Source organism: Trichosurus vulpecula, chromosome 4, assembly GCF_011100635.1.
Source record: "Trichosurus vulpecula isolate mTriVul1 chromosome 4, mTriVul1.pri, whole genome shotgun sequence".
Lineage (NCBI taxonomy): Eukaryota > Metazoa > Chordata > Mammalia > Diprotodontia > Phalangeridae > Trichosurus > Trichosurus vulpecula.
In genome coordinates, this window is record NC_050576.1 from 231,284,875 (window position 1) to 231,301,908 (window position 17,034).

General features: G+C 41.7%; 1 protein-coding gene across 3 annotated transcripts in view; it reads left to right on the forward strand.

Annotated features, from left to right (window-relative positions):
* The window catches only part of RSRC1 (arginine and serine rich coiled-coil 1), a 449,846-nt gene extending 433,346 nt beyond the window's left edge, over positions 1–16,500 (forward strand). Inside the window, exons 7-9 of one of the 3 annotated variants that reach the window (XM_036756193.1) lie at positions 7,272–7,378; positions 15,616–15,762; positions 16,246–16,500. In XM_036756193.1, coding sequence (XP_036612088.1) covers positions 7,272–7,378; positions 15,616–15,762; positions 16,246–16,338 — 347 coding nt within the window. In that variant the 3' untranslated portion in view covers positions 16,339–16,500. The remainder of the gene's footprint in view (positions 1–7,271; positions 7,379–15,615; positions 15,763–16,245) is intronic. The other 2 variants (XM_036756191.1, XM_036756192.1) reach the window with 2 other exon arrangements.
* Positions 16,501–17,034: the final 534 nt, after the last annotated feature.

Genomic DNA, 17,034 nt, shown 5'->3' on the forward strand with positions numbered 1-17,034 from the left:
GTGTTTCACAGATCTTAAAGGCACGATTTATAAATATCAGTTACCTTTATCATCATCGTCATCATTGTTATTGAGTCACACCACAATCTGGGTCTAACCTACCTTTCCAGCCAACTTCACATGGCTGTCATTTGCAAACTGTACTCCAAACAAAGTATTTCAAGCTGACATCTCCCACCACTGAGCTTTCATTCATACATGCCATCTTCCAGGCTCATGTGATACCTCTTCCTCCCTGACCCTGCAACTGCAAAGTCTCTCTCCCACTTCCTGTTTCCCCCTAGAACTCTGTTAGGGTCTCTCCTTTGTTCCTGTCACCTCCTACTTATCCGTGTGTATGCTGCAACCCCCTTACACAGAACTCCCTGAGGGGAAAAGCTGTGGCCCTTTTCATTTTTGTATCTCCAAAATTTGGCACAGTGTCTTACACACAGGTCTTACACACTTAGTAAATGTTACATTTGATGAAATTACACTTACTACTGCATGCTCCCAAAAAATCTACCTCACCCTTTAAAATGCTTTTTTTTTTAATTGGACCACTGTAACTTGGCCCATTAAAAGGAAATCCAGACATTGGTTGGCCAATCACAGTTGTCTGTGTCCCTCCAGACCCTACCCTGGAACGGATTTGTGAAAACATGATTTTCCCTATGTGAGATCATAATAAACTGTCCATACAGTACAGAAGTTGTATTGTTTCATCAACTAGCTGTTGAAAAACAATAAATTATCACTTATTAACAGTACAATGATGGATTATCAATTCCCCCGTTCCGCTTCTTAAGAACCTGTATAGTCACTCATAAAGCTGAGGGAGAAAAACATGCTTGGTGGAATGGCCCAACCTCACCAAGCTTTAGCTCCCACTCAGTGTAGAATCCACTTTAAAGCCTGGAGAAGGTCAAAGGCCAACAGAAACTTTTGTAACTTTTTTTTTCATGTGGATGCTCAGACACCAAGTACTGAAAGGCCATGCCCCTAGAGAAGCACATGCCACCTGCCAGGGCGAACAGGCATCAGTGATGGAGCTGGTGACAATCTCTGTTGTCTGAGGTCCAGCTAGCTAAGCTCACCATTAGGTTGTAGGATGGTGAACTTTTAGCCATAGCAGCTGTCAAATGCCAGTAATAGCAGCTGAGGGTTTGCTGTTTGCATTGGTAGAGGGAAGACACTCACGAATAAAATCACAGATTCTTGAAACGCTGAAGTAACTCCATTGGCCTTCCCTTCACTCTTTTGTGTCTCCTTCCTATCATTACTGGCCAGTGCGCACGCACGCGCGCGCTCGCGCGCACGCACACACACACACACACATACACACACACACAAGCACACACCCCACACGAGTTTTTATTGTAAGCCCCCTGCCTTAATAGCTCAACCCAAAAGACAGCTCCCAGTTTATATTATTCACATAGGAATATTAAAGAAAGTTATATACAATCCCTTTAACTATAAGCAAAATAATTAGAGTATAAACTAGAAGAATTAGCCATATTGATGTCCTTTAAAATATCTTGGGATATGCTTTAAATTTTTTCTAAAAATAAAATTTATATTTTGTGATTTTTTTTCCCATATATTTTAAAAGACTTTATTAAGATAGCCTTTAACATCAAATCGATCAACAGATGTTTTTGAATTCTTAATGTAAGCAAGACTTTAAAGTAGATATAGGCATATATTCTGTTCTTACTGCAATACATGATGATCTGTTATCTCAGTGATGTAGGGTATTCTCTGCGATTGTTGATCATGACACACCCATGCTGTCTCATTCTGTGGAACATCCTGGGCAGGGGGTCCAGCATACCAGTAGCTTCTTCCAGTAACCTTGACTACCAATGGGAGCATGTGGTTTCTCCATTGGTAAACTTCCTTGCCAATTACAGCTATCCATAAATGAAGTGAACTGACTTAAGAGTCATGAATTCCTCTTCAGAGGGGCTCTTAAGCAGAGGATCCCTGCTTTGAGGAGGCACTGAAGTATAAGTCCCATTCAACTCCCCAAGTCTGTCAGCTACAATATGGATTTTACCTTCTCAAAGAATTTACTCTTTGGGGGAGAAAAGGCATGAAAAGATAACTGACAGTCAAAAGTACCATAACAGCTACCAGTTCTACCATTATGAAAAGATGATTGTTCCGTATGAGGCAGAAGACATGAGTTTGAATGCCAGTTTTCCCACAAACTAATTTGAAGCAGATACAACCTCTTGGGGCCTCAGTTACTTCATCTGTTTTTGGTTTTTCTTTGTATCCCTAGGGTTTAGCACAGTGCTTGGCACCGAGTAACCAACTACTAAATGTTTGCTGATTAAGTCATCCTTGAAATAAAGAATTGGATGAGGTGATCCATCAAGTCCCCTCAGCCCTACCACTCTGTCATGCTGTGATAGTGCCAAGTGCAAATAATACTGTTCTGAAAACTCAGGGAAGAGAGTGGTTCATTTCCAGCCCAGACAGCTTCCTGGAGGAAGTGGAACCAAGGCTGGACCTTGGTGAGTACAGGATTTAGAGAAGAAAGAAAAGGCATTCCAGCCTGTGAGCGGGCAGGAAAAGTCGTGGACTTTCTTTTTCATTAAATGAAAGCTAACTTGATGCACAGTATAATCTTATGTGATGACACTTATACCACAAAAAAAAGTGTTCCTAACTAGTACACTAGAACCTCATTGTAACTTAGCATAATGTGAGTCTGTTCCAACACCACGTAAAACAGGACTCATTAACAGAAACACTACAAGGAACTCTTTATAATACAGCCTCAGATATTAGCAAAGTTTTGTACTATGGACCCCAGAACCTAGTTAAAACAACTTTGAGATACAACCTCACACTTAGGGAGATGGGGAGAAGAACCAAATCATTGGAGTGCACACCAACTGTAATCACATAGAAACTTGAATTAGAATAAACGAAAAAGATTTAGAGGCAGTGACTAAACATATGTTTGTGCTACTTTAGTCAATTAATTTAAATGTAAATAGTTAGCAACTGGGTGGCAGAGTGGATAGAGCGCCATACCAGTCAGGAACACCTGAGTTCAAATCAGGAATCAGACCCTTACTACCTGTGTGACTCTGGCCAAGTCATTTAGCCCTGTTTGCCTCAGTTTCCTCGTCTGTAAAATGAGCTAGAAATGGCAAACCACTCTAGTAGCTTTGTCTTGAAAACCCCAAGTAGGGTCATAAAGAGTTGGACACTACTGAAACAGCTGACCAAAAACAACATTTCTTGATATACCACCTAACCGACCAACCAACCATTGAGCCTTCCTTTGTAACAAAGAAAAACAGGCAAAACCAGCAGACCAAGTGACCTCCTTTCTAAAGAAAGCTCAGGGAGGGGCATTTCTTTTTCTCTTCCCCAAGAGAGAGTTGTCATTACTATTATTCTGCATTCAGCTTTGTTTTACTAACACATTGTATTTTTAAAAGGAGCCACCATTAAATCTTTCCTGGATGCCTCAAAATGGATCCAGTGACCTTGTTTTCTCTATGGCTGGGCTAGTACAGTGCAAGCTCGGGCAGGCATGGCCCGGTGACAGATTTCATGAGTCTCATTTGAAGACCCATCACTAGGCTACAGACAGAAACTCTTAGAACCATCTACTAAGTTATGGAAGGCCAGAAATCTGTTCTGATAAAGGCAATAGCCACACTGATGAAATCACAGATCCTTCAAATATGTTCAGGGGAAAGCTGGGAATGTGTCTTATTGAAAGGGAGTACAGCAATTGTTTAAGTACAAGTGAGAATTGGGGCAGGAGTTCTGAACCCTTTATTATGTCATGGACCCCTTTTGCAGTCTGATGAAGGAAATAGATTCTTCAGAATAATGTTTTTAAATGCATAAAATAAAATACATCAGATGATAAAGAAAATCAATTATAATGAAATATAGTTATGAAAACATCTTTAAGTTCATGGATCCATATAAAGAACACCTCACCCACGCAGATTTTTACCAATTGTTAAAGTGCCATCTTGGCATAAAAGTTAGCTATCATTTCATTCTCAGTATTTATAAATCATTTGAAATACATAAAAATACCCTTTCCAATTGATTTGAATCAGTTATTATTCTTAACGGCTAAATTATACTCCCCAAAGAAATTTCAAACATACTTCCATTGTTAAATAGTTCAGTGTAAAAACAACCTACTTTTTTATTATTTGTGTCATTTTGGCAATATGTTTAAGGACGCACAAAGAAAAGTAACCTGAGGATTAACTCGATAACTGTGCAGCCAAAATACTGTGATTCTGTGAAGCATGTTTAATTTGGGGGAAATTCATTAAATGTTTATATTCTGAGTCACTTGATACTGAAATTTCAGTATGTATTTGTTCCAATAGGGTGCTTTTCCCCAGTACTTTTGTTGACTTTTTCTTTTTTTTGCTGTGACATCTTGTCTGCTAATGCCATCTGCTGTTTTCAGTAGAGCATTGCTGCCCAATTTGGGACCATTGGCTTAGGCAGGCTGTCTATCCATAAATAACAGAAAGACTGACACAATGAAGGCTTGCATTAGAGCCTTGTAGTTTTTGTTAACTATTTCCAAGTATGTGTTATCATTTGTTAGTATTTTCAAAATAAATCTTAAGTGTTAATGTTGCATTATCTGAAATTACTCGTGATTGTGGCCCTTCACCTATTTCCTATAAGCCAGAAGAGCCTTATTTTTTATATAAAAATAGCCTCAACAATAACTAATGAAATATTTAATTTTGTTTTTTCACTATGAAGAGAGTAAGAGGATTGGCTGTACGAGTTCATATTGATTTTTTTGTCTGTAGCCTCTTAGCTTTCTGACTCCATTATTTTTGATTTTACTATGAAATACATATCCCTTCTGCTGACATCTGACAAACAACATATGGAAGTCATTTTATCCACCAATAATGTGTTTGTCAAAAAGTATCACACACTAATGGATTGTGCTTCCTTCCAGTCCATTTTTACCATGTTAATGTCATTGATGTCACTCTCAAAACCTTCTGTGACTTTTGATTCTGTCTGTAACTTTGTTACGCGTCTTTACTGTCAGTTCATGTCTGATTAATACAAGTGTTCAAAAAAGAAATTTATTATGCATGGGATTTAAATGATGGCCAGTTTTTAAAGTTTCCGTATTTTTCTACACATTCGATGCCACAGACATTTATTGAAGGCCTGGGGATCAGCAAGTGCTGGCATTCTCTAAAATGTTGGTGTTTACCAAACAGAGTCTAAAAGGCAGAATCAGTCTTTGTAAGATTGTTGTGGATGTCTCCTAAAAGCATACCAGAGGCAAGGGGTTAAGACAGGAAGTCAAGGTAGCCAGTGCTATCAATGCTAATGTGCAGCTGAGGAAATAGAGGGCATGTTTTATTAGCTGATGTTTTCAGATCACAGAAAATCACGCTCTTAGAAAACTGAAAACGTAAATTTCATGCAGAAGACGTCTCTTTTAGTCACAGAAATGTGAATAAAGCTTTCCCACTCTCAGTACGATTGTTTCCCTGCTAAAAGGCTGTCGGCTCTCTGGCTTGTTCTTCATTATCTTAGGGTAAGTGATCTAGGCTTCTCCTATCTGTACTGTCACTTTGTTATTTCAGAATTGACTTTTCCAGAAGCACAAAGAAGATAATATTCTGTTGTCTCCTAATCTGTCCGTTTGTCTTTCTCTTTGCCTCTCTTCTGATGCTCCCCCTTGTCATCTCTTTAAGTATTCTGACCCTTTGGCCAGGTTCTGCAATGACACTTTTATGAGTGTTCCAAGCTGGGAGTGTACCCAGGGTTAAAGCCGCAAAAATGACAAGATTTAGCTGTCAGGAGTTGTTTGTGATCTCACCCCTGACATGTAGGGAAGCACAACCAAATGAGAAAATGTGTCTTATTTTCCCAGCAGAGGAAGAAGAACCATGAATTCAAATCACTTAGCATTTTCAAGATAGTCCCAAAGTCTGAAGAGAGCTCTTATTAATTCTCATGGCAATACTAGTGATTGGAAAATGACCTCAGACAGACTAAGAATCATTCATGACTTTCCCCTAATTAATAATAGTCAAAAGCTAGATCATGTAGAATAGCATATGTAATGGCATTTCTTTGTAAATCTACTCAGGCCTTTTGTCGAGATGAGTAAAGTAACTCTGGATGGATTCGTTGCATTGGCTATATCAATATTACAGTGTGGGAGTGGTATCCTCCACCAAGGTTCTACTTCATTGGCTCATAGAGGTGACTTTGAACTCTCTAAAGCTAATGCCAGCAGAGTCTAGTAGGTCTGACTAAGCTAGAAAATCTTCAAGTACAGGATCAGTGGTGCTCTAAATACAAAGAGTCATCACCACAAGATTGACCACCAGATGATGACTTTTGGAAACATAATTCAAGAAAGATGGGGGTTGCCTTCTTTATCTGTCGAGCAAACATCCATGACAGTGAAATCACCTTCTTCCTTCCACAGAATTGTCTTTGTGATATTTATTATTTGTAGATCTGGTAGTCAGAGAAATTTCATATAGAAAAAACAAACTTTTATTTTTTTGTTTAAGATCATCTCCAGGAAAACAATGTAGCTGACCAAGTGATTTATTTTATACATAGAAATTTGAGAAGCAAAACCTAAAAATGCCTTTTTTAAAAAAAAGTATTGTCTAAAGCTAAGCTTGTCTTTAGATCATCTCTTTTTTAAATCTACCATGGTTTCATGTAGCCTGTTCTTAATAGATATCTTGATTTTTTTTTAGATGCAAATATCTGTATTTCCTCATCAAAGCTAAAGTAATTTCCATGGGTTGTCTGACAATAACTGCTAGCTCTCAGCCAAATTTTTAAGTGTTATTACCAAGAAAATGGTAGCTGCTAATTCACCATCTTATTGATAGCACAAGCCAGAATGCAGAATCCATGATGTGGTTTATGAACTATCAAGAGAGAATTTTTCCCATTGGCCTTAGCTTAGCAAAGAACTAAATATCCTCCCACAAGATTAACACAGATCCACTGGGATCATTGTCAGTGGTGACACTTGTTCAGCAAAATTTCCCATTTCCAATGAAGCCCTTTCTTATCTCTTTGGAAATATCAGTGTACAGCCTTCAGTCCCTCATTGGTTGATAAGAATTTCTTTGTGATGGTTTAGCTTAAATGTCTTGACCTCAACCCAGTTCATATTTCATAAGTAATAAAACATCTTCAGAAAACATTGCATAGACACAACATTGATCACAAGCCTCCCGTAACATATGTTGACAGTGTGTACCCTCTTTTTGTAGACCAAGCCACCTTAGGAGAGCAAGTGAAACGAGTCAAAGAAATTGAAGCAATTGAAAGTGACTGCTTTGTTCAACAGACATTCAGATCAAGCAAAGAAGTCAAGAAGGTAAGTTCCCCCTTCTCCTGCCCCCAGCTGTTGGGAAGAATCCTTAGAACTCCAGCTGAGCAGGCACCACAGGAATGTATGTGGCCTGGAATGGAAACTCCACCCTTGGCCTTCAAGTGTCTGTTCTGAAGAGGAAGGAGATGCTCAGGAAAAAGACTGCGGCAGATATACTGTCCAGAGCACACATCCTTGCATCAGCCGAGCAGATGTACTGGGAACACCAGTTTTATCCTGGTTTTAGCTTTAGTTTTAAATTGACATGGTAGGCAAAAGGTGAGAATCCTATGCTGGCTGATTGTAGTTGATGCTGTCCACACTATATATGAGGAACTATCTTTTCAGACCTTTCCCAACAAATATGTTAATAGAAGGAAAGTTGTGTGACGATGCTTGGTCATTCCTTTGGTGACAACTGTCCTCTCCCATTTCTTAAAGCATGACTGCCTTTAGAAGCTCAGAGAAAAGAGGCTTCTCCTCTCAGCACACGTGCTTTACAGGTGGTTCCACTCCAGTAAAAGAAACTGTTGCTAAGTACTGACCTTTCTGTTGAATGTTTCATGGTCGTACTCATTCATTAGAATAGCTCAGAAGTCACTAAAAAAATTATATCTTCTTTTAAGAAAAGGTTCTTATCTTCTAAAGTAAATAACTGTCTGGAAAAAGTCTTTTTTAACATACAAAGATCATGAAGACATGTTTTATGATTATTTTTATCACAAATATTCTATTTCTCTGGACATTTTATAATTTCTAGCCCTCAAAATTGCATGTGCACCAGGAGACAGTTGTAGCTTTGTAATCGTTAGTTGGTTGGTGATGAAATAATGAATATCTGTCAGGTAAACCCCCCAGACTGGTAGGCATGAAACTATTACATCATTTCAAAGGTTGCTTTTCTGGCTCTGTGGAAGCCTTCCAGTGGATCAGTCAATAAACATTCATGAAGCACCTGCTGTGCTCCAGGCACTGTGCTGAGCACCAGGGATACTAAGAAAGGCAAAAAAGACAGTCCCGCTCTTCTTCCCTTCTTTCTGTTTTCCCAGCTTACCTCCCCTGCCCTGCATCACTTTTCTTCCTTAAGGGTCTTGACTGAGTAATCAGTTCAGCTGAGCTCTCTTCTTTGGCCTTAACATTCTTCCCACTCCCTCTGCCTCCACTACTGAGCCCTTAGTGCTGCTGGAGGAGGTAATCCAAGTCACATCTGGGGCCTCGGAATTTTCTTGCTCTGCCCTCACTGACTCTGTTGCACTTCCTGTATTTGCCACATCAGAGATAACAGTCCCTGCCTTCTTCACTAAGAAAATGGAAGCCATCTCTAACAGGCTTCTTCATCTTCCCTATTCCATGTCTCAGAACCACCCCCTACACCTTCATCTTTTCTCTCCTCTCTTAGTTCTCATCTCTTGGGAAGAAGTAACTCTTCTTGCTCCCATTCAAGTCCTCTCTGTCTCCCATCTCCCAGGTTTCCAGCTCCCCTTTATATGTTGGCTTTCCTCATTATAATATAAGATCCTTGAGGGCAGGAGCTGTCTTATTTTGTTGTATTTATATCCCTCTCACTTAACAAAATGCCTGACTATACATAGGACCTGATTTCAAATCCAGCCTCAGATGCTTCCGAGCTATGTGACCCTGGGCAAGTCACTTAACCCGAATTGCCTTTTTCAAAAAAGAAGCTGTAGCTAACCTAGTGCCCACTTCCTGGCACACTGCTCTCCTAAAACTGTTCTCTCAGAGTTTGCCAGCAACGTCTTAGCTGCTAAATCTGAAGATACTTTTTCAGCCTTTGCTTGTCTTTCTTTGATACTTCATCTGCTTTTGAGTGTTGACCACCCCCTCAATGAGGATTCATTTTGATGCAACTTTCTATTGATTCTCTCTATATAACTGCCCCTTCTCTGTTTCCTCTGCTAGTTCTGCTTCCATGTCCATGCACATGTCCACCACGACTTCTGTGGCCTTCTTCTATCTCTGCTTTCTCCCTTGGTATTCTTAGGGGTATGTAGTATTTCTGTGTGTTCAGTTACCTCTCTAAAGATGACTCCCCAAAAATGTATGCCCAGTCTTAAACTCTCAGAATGCCAGTCCTTCGTCACCTGTTGTGTAACTCTGCATGAAATGCCCCCATGGAAGCATCTCAAGCCCAACGTGTCCCAGACATCTGTCTCTTGAACTTTATTTGATGTTCTGAAAGTCTTAAACTGAAGAAGTCTTAGCAAGAAACTGACGGCCTCACAGGCACACATTGTGTTTTTGTCTCCCCCGCCCATCTAAGGCAGCAAAAAGCGATCTTCAGTGGGAAGGAACTAGGGAACTGAACATCTGATTCAGGAGCCTAGCGTCTGAGAATAAATTTTTAAAATTCTGGAACAGATTAAAATAGAGGAATAATGGGCTCTTTCAGGAATGAATCAAGGTGGAGCAAAAATACATTTAACAGAGTGTTTAAAATGTACTCTAAAAAGTACTAAACTGAAAAGGAAGGAGGAGCTGGAAAGAAAAGGAAACTCATTCTCTCTTACATATAAGAGTATATGAGAGGTAATGTGACATAGAGGGCTGGCCCTGGAGCCAGGAAGCCCTGGGTTCAAGTCCTGTCTCTGGCCAGGTGCCCCTGGGCAAATCACTCCATACTCCAGGTAGCCCTCTGAGGCCACGCCTCTAATACTCAAAGGTCTCCAGTTGGATATGGATGGAGTAAAGTCTATTCATTAAAGCCACAGAGGACATTGATTGGGAAGGGTCATTGACATCCTATAGGGTCAGAATGGAATTCGAAGGGAAATATTTAATTCCCCAGAGGAAACTGTAGAATAAGGGAAGACCCAAGGGCAGTACTCAGGGAAAGAAATAAATTTCTAAAGAAAAGGGATGACTTTTAGAAACCCTTGGCCAGATGAATAGTGGATCAAAAACTAGTCTGAGAGTCAGGAAGACAGGGGTCTGTGTCTGTGTATCCATCCATCCATATATGTGTATACACACAGGGGTACTAATGTTGAGAGAGAGTCTGTCCTAAAAGGTAAGGCCATTTTAAGCTTCTAAAGCTTCAAGCTACACAAAGACTTTGGAGATGGATCCCTATAGATATTTGTGCACACTAAAAACACTCATTTGTACCTAGGTATCATGCCAGATACCAAAAAAATGAGATGTAGTGTGGAGGTGCTGACCTGCATCAGTGAAGGGAATTCCTTATCTGGGAGTTCCCTCTGATAATGATACCACGGGTCCAGTCCCTACTCACACACACACACACACACACACACACACATATTTTGTTTGGGGACCATACCTATGATTTCTTCAGTATGGAATGTTCACAGTGAAGAATTCTCTCTTCTGGGTAAAGACTCCACCAACTGAGGTCAACACCTTCTCTGCACCTTCTAGTCTCAAAGATTGCATGGATAAATGACTTTTCCAGCATCACTCAGCCAGTATGTGGCAAGGGTAGAATTTGGATCTAGATTCTTTGGACTGAGTCTAGCTGTCATTGTCCAGATAAATAGGTAGGGTAAGGTGGGTAGAATGATAGATGGATGAATGGATGGATAGATAAATGGACAAATAGAAATAGTTGGCTAAAGACGTATATAGATAGATAGATGTACATGGAGACATATATGTACTCATATCTTCCAGATTTCAAAACCAGCTTTCTAACCAATACACCATACTACCTCAGAGTCTTCTACCTACCTAGTTATTCCCTTTCTTTGGAATTTTTTTCCCTTCCTGAGTATTGCCTTTGGGTTTTCCTTTACTCAACATTTTCCTTTGTAACTAAATGTTTCTCTGTAAATTCACTTTGAATTCTGTTCTTATCCTATAATTCTTCCCAGTCAGTTTCCTCTGTGAATTTAGTGAACATGCTCTACTCCATCATCCAAGTTATTGGAGATCACCGAGAATTTTAGACATTATATGCAAACCAAGCAGAATGTCTTCTTAGGACACTAAGTCCTCTGGTTCACTGATGGCTCACTGCAGTATGGCTAAAATATTTTTAAAGTTAGCCCCATTTTTCCCTTTCCTGTTGTTCCTCTTTTCTTTCCTTTGCTCCCTGCTCTCCTCGATCCCCCAGGGGGCAGCTGTAACCCACCACAGCATGTTCATCCCTCTCACTGCCGTCTTCTCTGTTGTGCTGTTGACTTTCCCACTCAGATTTCCTGATCTTTTTCCCTCTCTTGTTTGTCCATTTCTGAATTTTCACTGCATGTGACAAGTTTTCTCTGAGTTCCTGAAAGGATGCAGGGTACATAACTCTCCAATGGCTGCTTCACCACACACACACACACACACACACACACACACACACACACACACACACACACACACACCCCTGCCCCTCCGGCAGGATTAAAACAACTAAGTTCCCAAGAGGATCTGTTCACATTTCTCTTCTTGGAGTAGAAATATACCAAAACTCTTTGAGAACCATTTTATTTATTTATGTTTATTGATGCCTGGTTTTTTTTTTATACCACAGTCATTTCACAATATTTGACACTCCCCACCCACCACCACCACCATAGGACCCTTCCTTGTAACAGAAAAATTGTACAACAAAACCAACTGACATCCTAACTGTATATGACAGTATGTGTTACATAGTGTACCGTATCACCTCCACTTCCCTATTGAGAAGAGAGCCATTTCCCTGAGATTAGATGACAGGAAAAGGTTGCCATTAAAACCTGTCACTGAAATGCTGAATCATCTTCAGTGAAACCAACCAACTGTAGCATTACTGTGCAAAATTATGAAAAAGGAAATAGTGAGTTCTGTATCCTTACCCTAATGAACAGCCCATTTTCTTACCCTGATCTGATTTGGAATTTGAAGACTCTGGAATTTAGGTAAATCATCACCATTTAGGAAAATCATCTTAGGTCTTAGTCAGACACAAAAAATCAGCACCTGTTTCCTTTCCCATCCATATCATTATGTTAAATTTCCATGACAGTCATCAGTTATTCAGAGGAATACTACCATTTGCTTTTTTAAAAAGTCAACAACTTTCCCTACACATTTTCCAGATTTTTAGCCAACCTCATACTCCTTAGTTTAATAGGAAGCATAATAAAATTAAAAGGCAGTATTCCATTAGTAACTTCCTAACAATTATACGTGTCCAGACATAGTAGTGGCTGCCTCAAAAGGTTTGGGGTGCCCCTTCCTTTGAGGTCTTCAAGACAGAGGCTGGACAAACACAAGTCAGGTGTGTAACAGCAGGGTTTCTTTTTTCTATGGGTTGGACTAGATGCCCATCCTCTCCAACTCTCAAATTCTGTAATTCTATGATTCTGATTTTTTTCACTAGGACTCAAACGTTGATCCAAGTTGCCTGAATTGGCTATGACCACTTCTGAAGCCTAGGTAGGGCAGTTGTCTCACTTGAATGAGAATCAAAAATGAAACAAGAACATGGATCTGGAAGTGCAAAGACCCGAGCTTAACTGAGCTCTGATTCCAACACTAGACAAGTCACCTGGTGTCTCTGTGCACTGGTTTCCTCACATAAAATGGTCAAAAGGGTACTCCACTGCTGCCGCACACTTGTGAAGAAAGGGTTTTGTAAATCTTAAAGCACTCCCTGAATGTGTTTTTGTGGCTGGATCCAGTGTTTTCCTTCTGTGTGCTAGGCATGCTGCACCATTGGTGAAGGCAGTGACTCTGATCTCGTGTGAGCATCTATAACCCCGTGATCCTTGTGTCCTGCTCATGTGGCTGCCCCCACACAGCTTTTAGAATTACCCTCCTTGCTCAGAGGGTGGAGAGACAGCCCTGCATTTAGGCAGCACTGAGCCTTTCTTTCTTCATTCTATGCCTTCATTCTATGTGGTCCCCACACTATAGACTCTTGTTTGGGACAAACACACTGAGTTCAAATTCCAGCCATGATCAATGCTAGCTGAGTAACCTTAGGAGAGCCCCTCCTCCCCTCCCCCTCGATATTCCCTCAAGTCCCTTCCTTTTCTAAAACAGGTGAGCCTGGGAAATAAGAGACATGTTCCTTGCCCTCAGATAACTACGCTTTACCCCAGGAGGCGAGGATGGGGTGGAATTGGGGGCTGGGGGAAAGATAGAAAGTGTCAGAGCAGCAACTGAAGGTGCCATGAGTAGTAAAGAGTCACTAATAGAGAAATAAAAAGATTCCTGCCACTGATGATCAGCTCATCTAACTGCAGTAAGCAGCCTGAACGTGTAGTGCACCCAGGCAGCAGGGTTCAGCAGCGTGGGAGCCGGAGCTCTCACTTCAATACACTTCAGCAGTCATTTAAGTACCTGCTGTGTGTGAGGTTCTACATGCAGTGAGAAGAAATCCGAGTTTAAATCACAGCTCAGACACTTCTAACTGCGTGACTCACAGGCAGGTCATACACACTGAGCTTCCCTTTCTTCATCTGTTATATGAAGACAAGGCCCACCCTGTAGGGTTGGTGTGACCTACAGTGATAGGATGTTTGTAAAGCGCTTTGTGAACATTAACAAGCTCTTCCACACAACCAGTATTTATCTGCTGTGTGCAGGGCCATGCAAAGTTGGAAACCAATAGAACTTCTGCCTCCCAGGAGCTCCTGAACTAGTCAGAGATAAATGTACTATGTGCCCACACAGCCAGGATGAGCATTGTGTGTAAGAGGCAGGCTAAGGGAAGATTCCTTCTGGCTGGGACATCAGGGCAGAAGTCATGGAGTGGATGGCGTCTGATCTGAGCCTGGAAGAGAGCAATTCAAGAAGCATCCCCAGAGAAAGAGAGCACCAGACCACCCTCCTGAGTGCACAGAAGCAGGAGAGGCCAGGAAGAGACCGAGGGACTGCCCAGAGTCCAGTATGCCTGAAATGTGGAGGACATGGAGCTCGGCGAGTAATTGAAATAAAGATGGAGCCAAATTACAAAAGTTCTTCAATACCAAGGTTGAGTTTGTACTTTATCCTGGAGGCAGATTGGCAAGCAGTGGACATGACCTTGGCAGCAGCATGAAGGGAGGGGACATACATACATGTGTACATGCATGCACAGATACCACACACACACACACACACACTGATTAAGAGGCTACTGCAGTAGTCCAGATGAGGCCCTAACTCGTATTGTTGGTGTGAGGGGAAGGCAATGTGTGAGATGTCATGAAGATGCAATAAACAACTAAGCAACTGGTTAAATGTGGGGAACGAGGAAGAGAGAAGAGACCACGATAACTGAGCCCTGAAGCCTGGTGACTGATTGGAAGGGTGACAGCATCAGAACAAGAAGAGACGGGAAGCTTTGGGGAGAGGGAGGTGATAAGTGTGGGCGTAGGCGTGTTTGAGGTGCCAGATGCAGGTGGCATCATACTGCAGATGGATATAGATGCTCCACCAAAGCTTAAAAGACAGTTTGGAGCTAGAGAGATTTCAGAGTGTTGGCATGCTTTCGTTTTTCCTCATAGTCACACTATTTAATTAATTGCTACAAGTTTGACATAACCCTCTTCTCAGTGTTAGAGTTTGGTTGAACATGTGAAATATTGAAATGTTTCATCCGTACAGATTTTCCATTAATTTTTCAATAGTTTTTCAATAATTTTAGCTATCATCAATAGCTCAGATTTGTGTAGCACTTTAAGGTTTACAGCCTTGTAAAGTCGAATCAGTGTAGGTATTATCATTTTATAGGGAAATAACACTAGAACAGATTCAGAACTGAAAAGGACTTTGTAGATTGTCCAGTCCAACCCCTTTGTTTTACAAATGAGGAAACTGAGGGCCACAGAGGCTAAATGATTTGATGGAAATGTCACAGGGAAGTGGGGGAGCCAGGATTGAACCCCAGGCCTGCCACTCCAGATGCAGCCCTCAGCCCCCACTGCCTCTTGGCATATGCTCAAGGTCACTGCTGGTGTCTGGGCCAGGATTCAGACTCAGATCTCCTGATGCTCAGGCTGTCACTCCTTCCACTCCACCATGCCACCCTTCAAATGGAAGTCGCTACCAAATGGGACTTAGGGCAATAATAAGAAATGGAAAATATTTCCCTAATTGTTTACTGTAATGCGCTTTCCCCACCCTCAGCCAAGAAATGTCCTTCCTCATCCAGAAATCCAGGTAATCTGAAAAGAGAATCATAGCAACGTCTCAAAGAAATGGATGATTGCTTGTTTGGCATCAGAAACAGGGCTGGAGCAACACCCCGCTTGTCTCTCATGGTCCAGGTTGTGATGATGTATATGTGTTTTCATTTTTCCCAGCCCACTGACCCTGTCGAAGGAAAGCAGGAGCCTACAACATCGGGAACAGTAACTGCAGATCCACCACACACTGAAAAAGAAATAGACCCCAGCAGCATCCCTACCGCTATCAAGTACCAAGATGATAATTCTCTAGCACATCCTAACGTAAGAACATTCAGCCTTTAACTATCAAGTCACATGTAGCTGATGGAGGTAGGGAGGAGGGGGGATCCAAAGCAGGCCTGAGCTGCTGCCCTCTGAGGCGGCTCCAGGACGGTCATCGTCCAGAATGGGCCCACACTCTGAGAGCCCTCACTTGTATTTGAATCTGGCATATAATTACATCTGTTGCTTGACCTAGAGAAGGGCTCATTGCCATGATTGAGAGACCGGAGCCCTGAGATGACAGGATATGCCAGCCCCAGGAGGCTGGGTGTGGGCACAGCCAGACCAGTGCAATAGAAGGGACCTGGAAGCAGTGATAATGACTCTGCCTCCTCAGGCACCATCACCCTAGAGAATGAGGCCTTGTGGGAAGAAGATGGCCAGAGGCCAAGACTGCCCCACCCCTTGTCCTGCATGGGCCCAGAGGACTCAGGCAAACAAGTAAAATAATTCATTTCTTTATCATTATTATTTTTGTTACAGCTATTTATTGAGAAGGCTGAAGCCGAGGAGAAGTGGTTCAAGAGATTAATTGCTCTCCGGCAGGAACGCCTGATGGGCAGTCCTGTCGCCTAACACAGGATTGAATTAACAATAAAATTGGAATTGACTTCTTGAAATGTAAAGTCTGGGGGGACACCTGTGTGAAAGGTGACTGGGGGGGGGGGGCGGTGCGGGTTGTGTGTGTGTGCTCCAGTTTTCTGAGAAGCTCAATAAAGTGGCCATTTTAGCCCATTCTCTCCTCCTCGCTTTTTCCTGCTCACTCACACAGGAGTGTCATAATTGCTTCTGTAGTAAAACAATTAGAAATTTTGAGTCTGTCTGAAAATACCAAGGCAGCTGCTGTAATGGCTAGAAAATCAAGAAGGCCTGTGTTCAGATGAGGCCTCTTACACCTACTGTGACCGTGAGTTCATCATTTGGCCTTCATGCCAAATGGCATGGTCACCTCTCTAAAGGTTACATAAGTTACCACACAGCTGTGGACCTGCCTCAGTAAGGAAAGGTTCTGTGTAATCAGGTGGCTGGACCGAAAATAAAACCATGCCACCCTGTGGCTAGCCAAAAAACAGTCAGCAAGTATTGGAAAACGCCAAGTAAGACCTTTGGAGTGTTTTTTTAATTTGATAAAAGTCACCTCCCAAAAAATGACACACGCACCCCCAACCCCATTCTACCTCCACAAACACTTAAGTAAAACTGCCCACTAGAGTGAGTGCGATTGTGACTGACACTTCATCCAGCTGAGGGCTTTGAAGAGAGATGATGTGA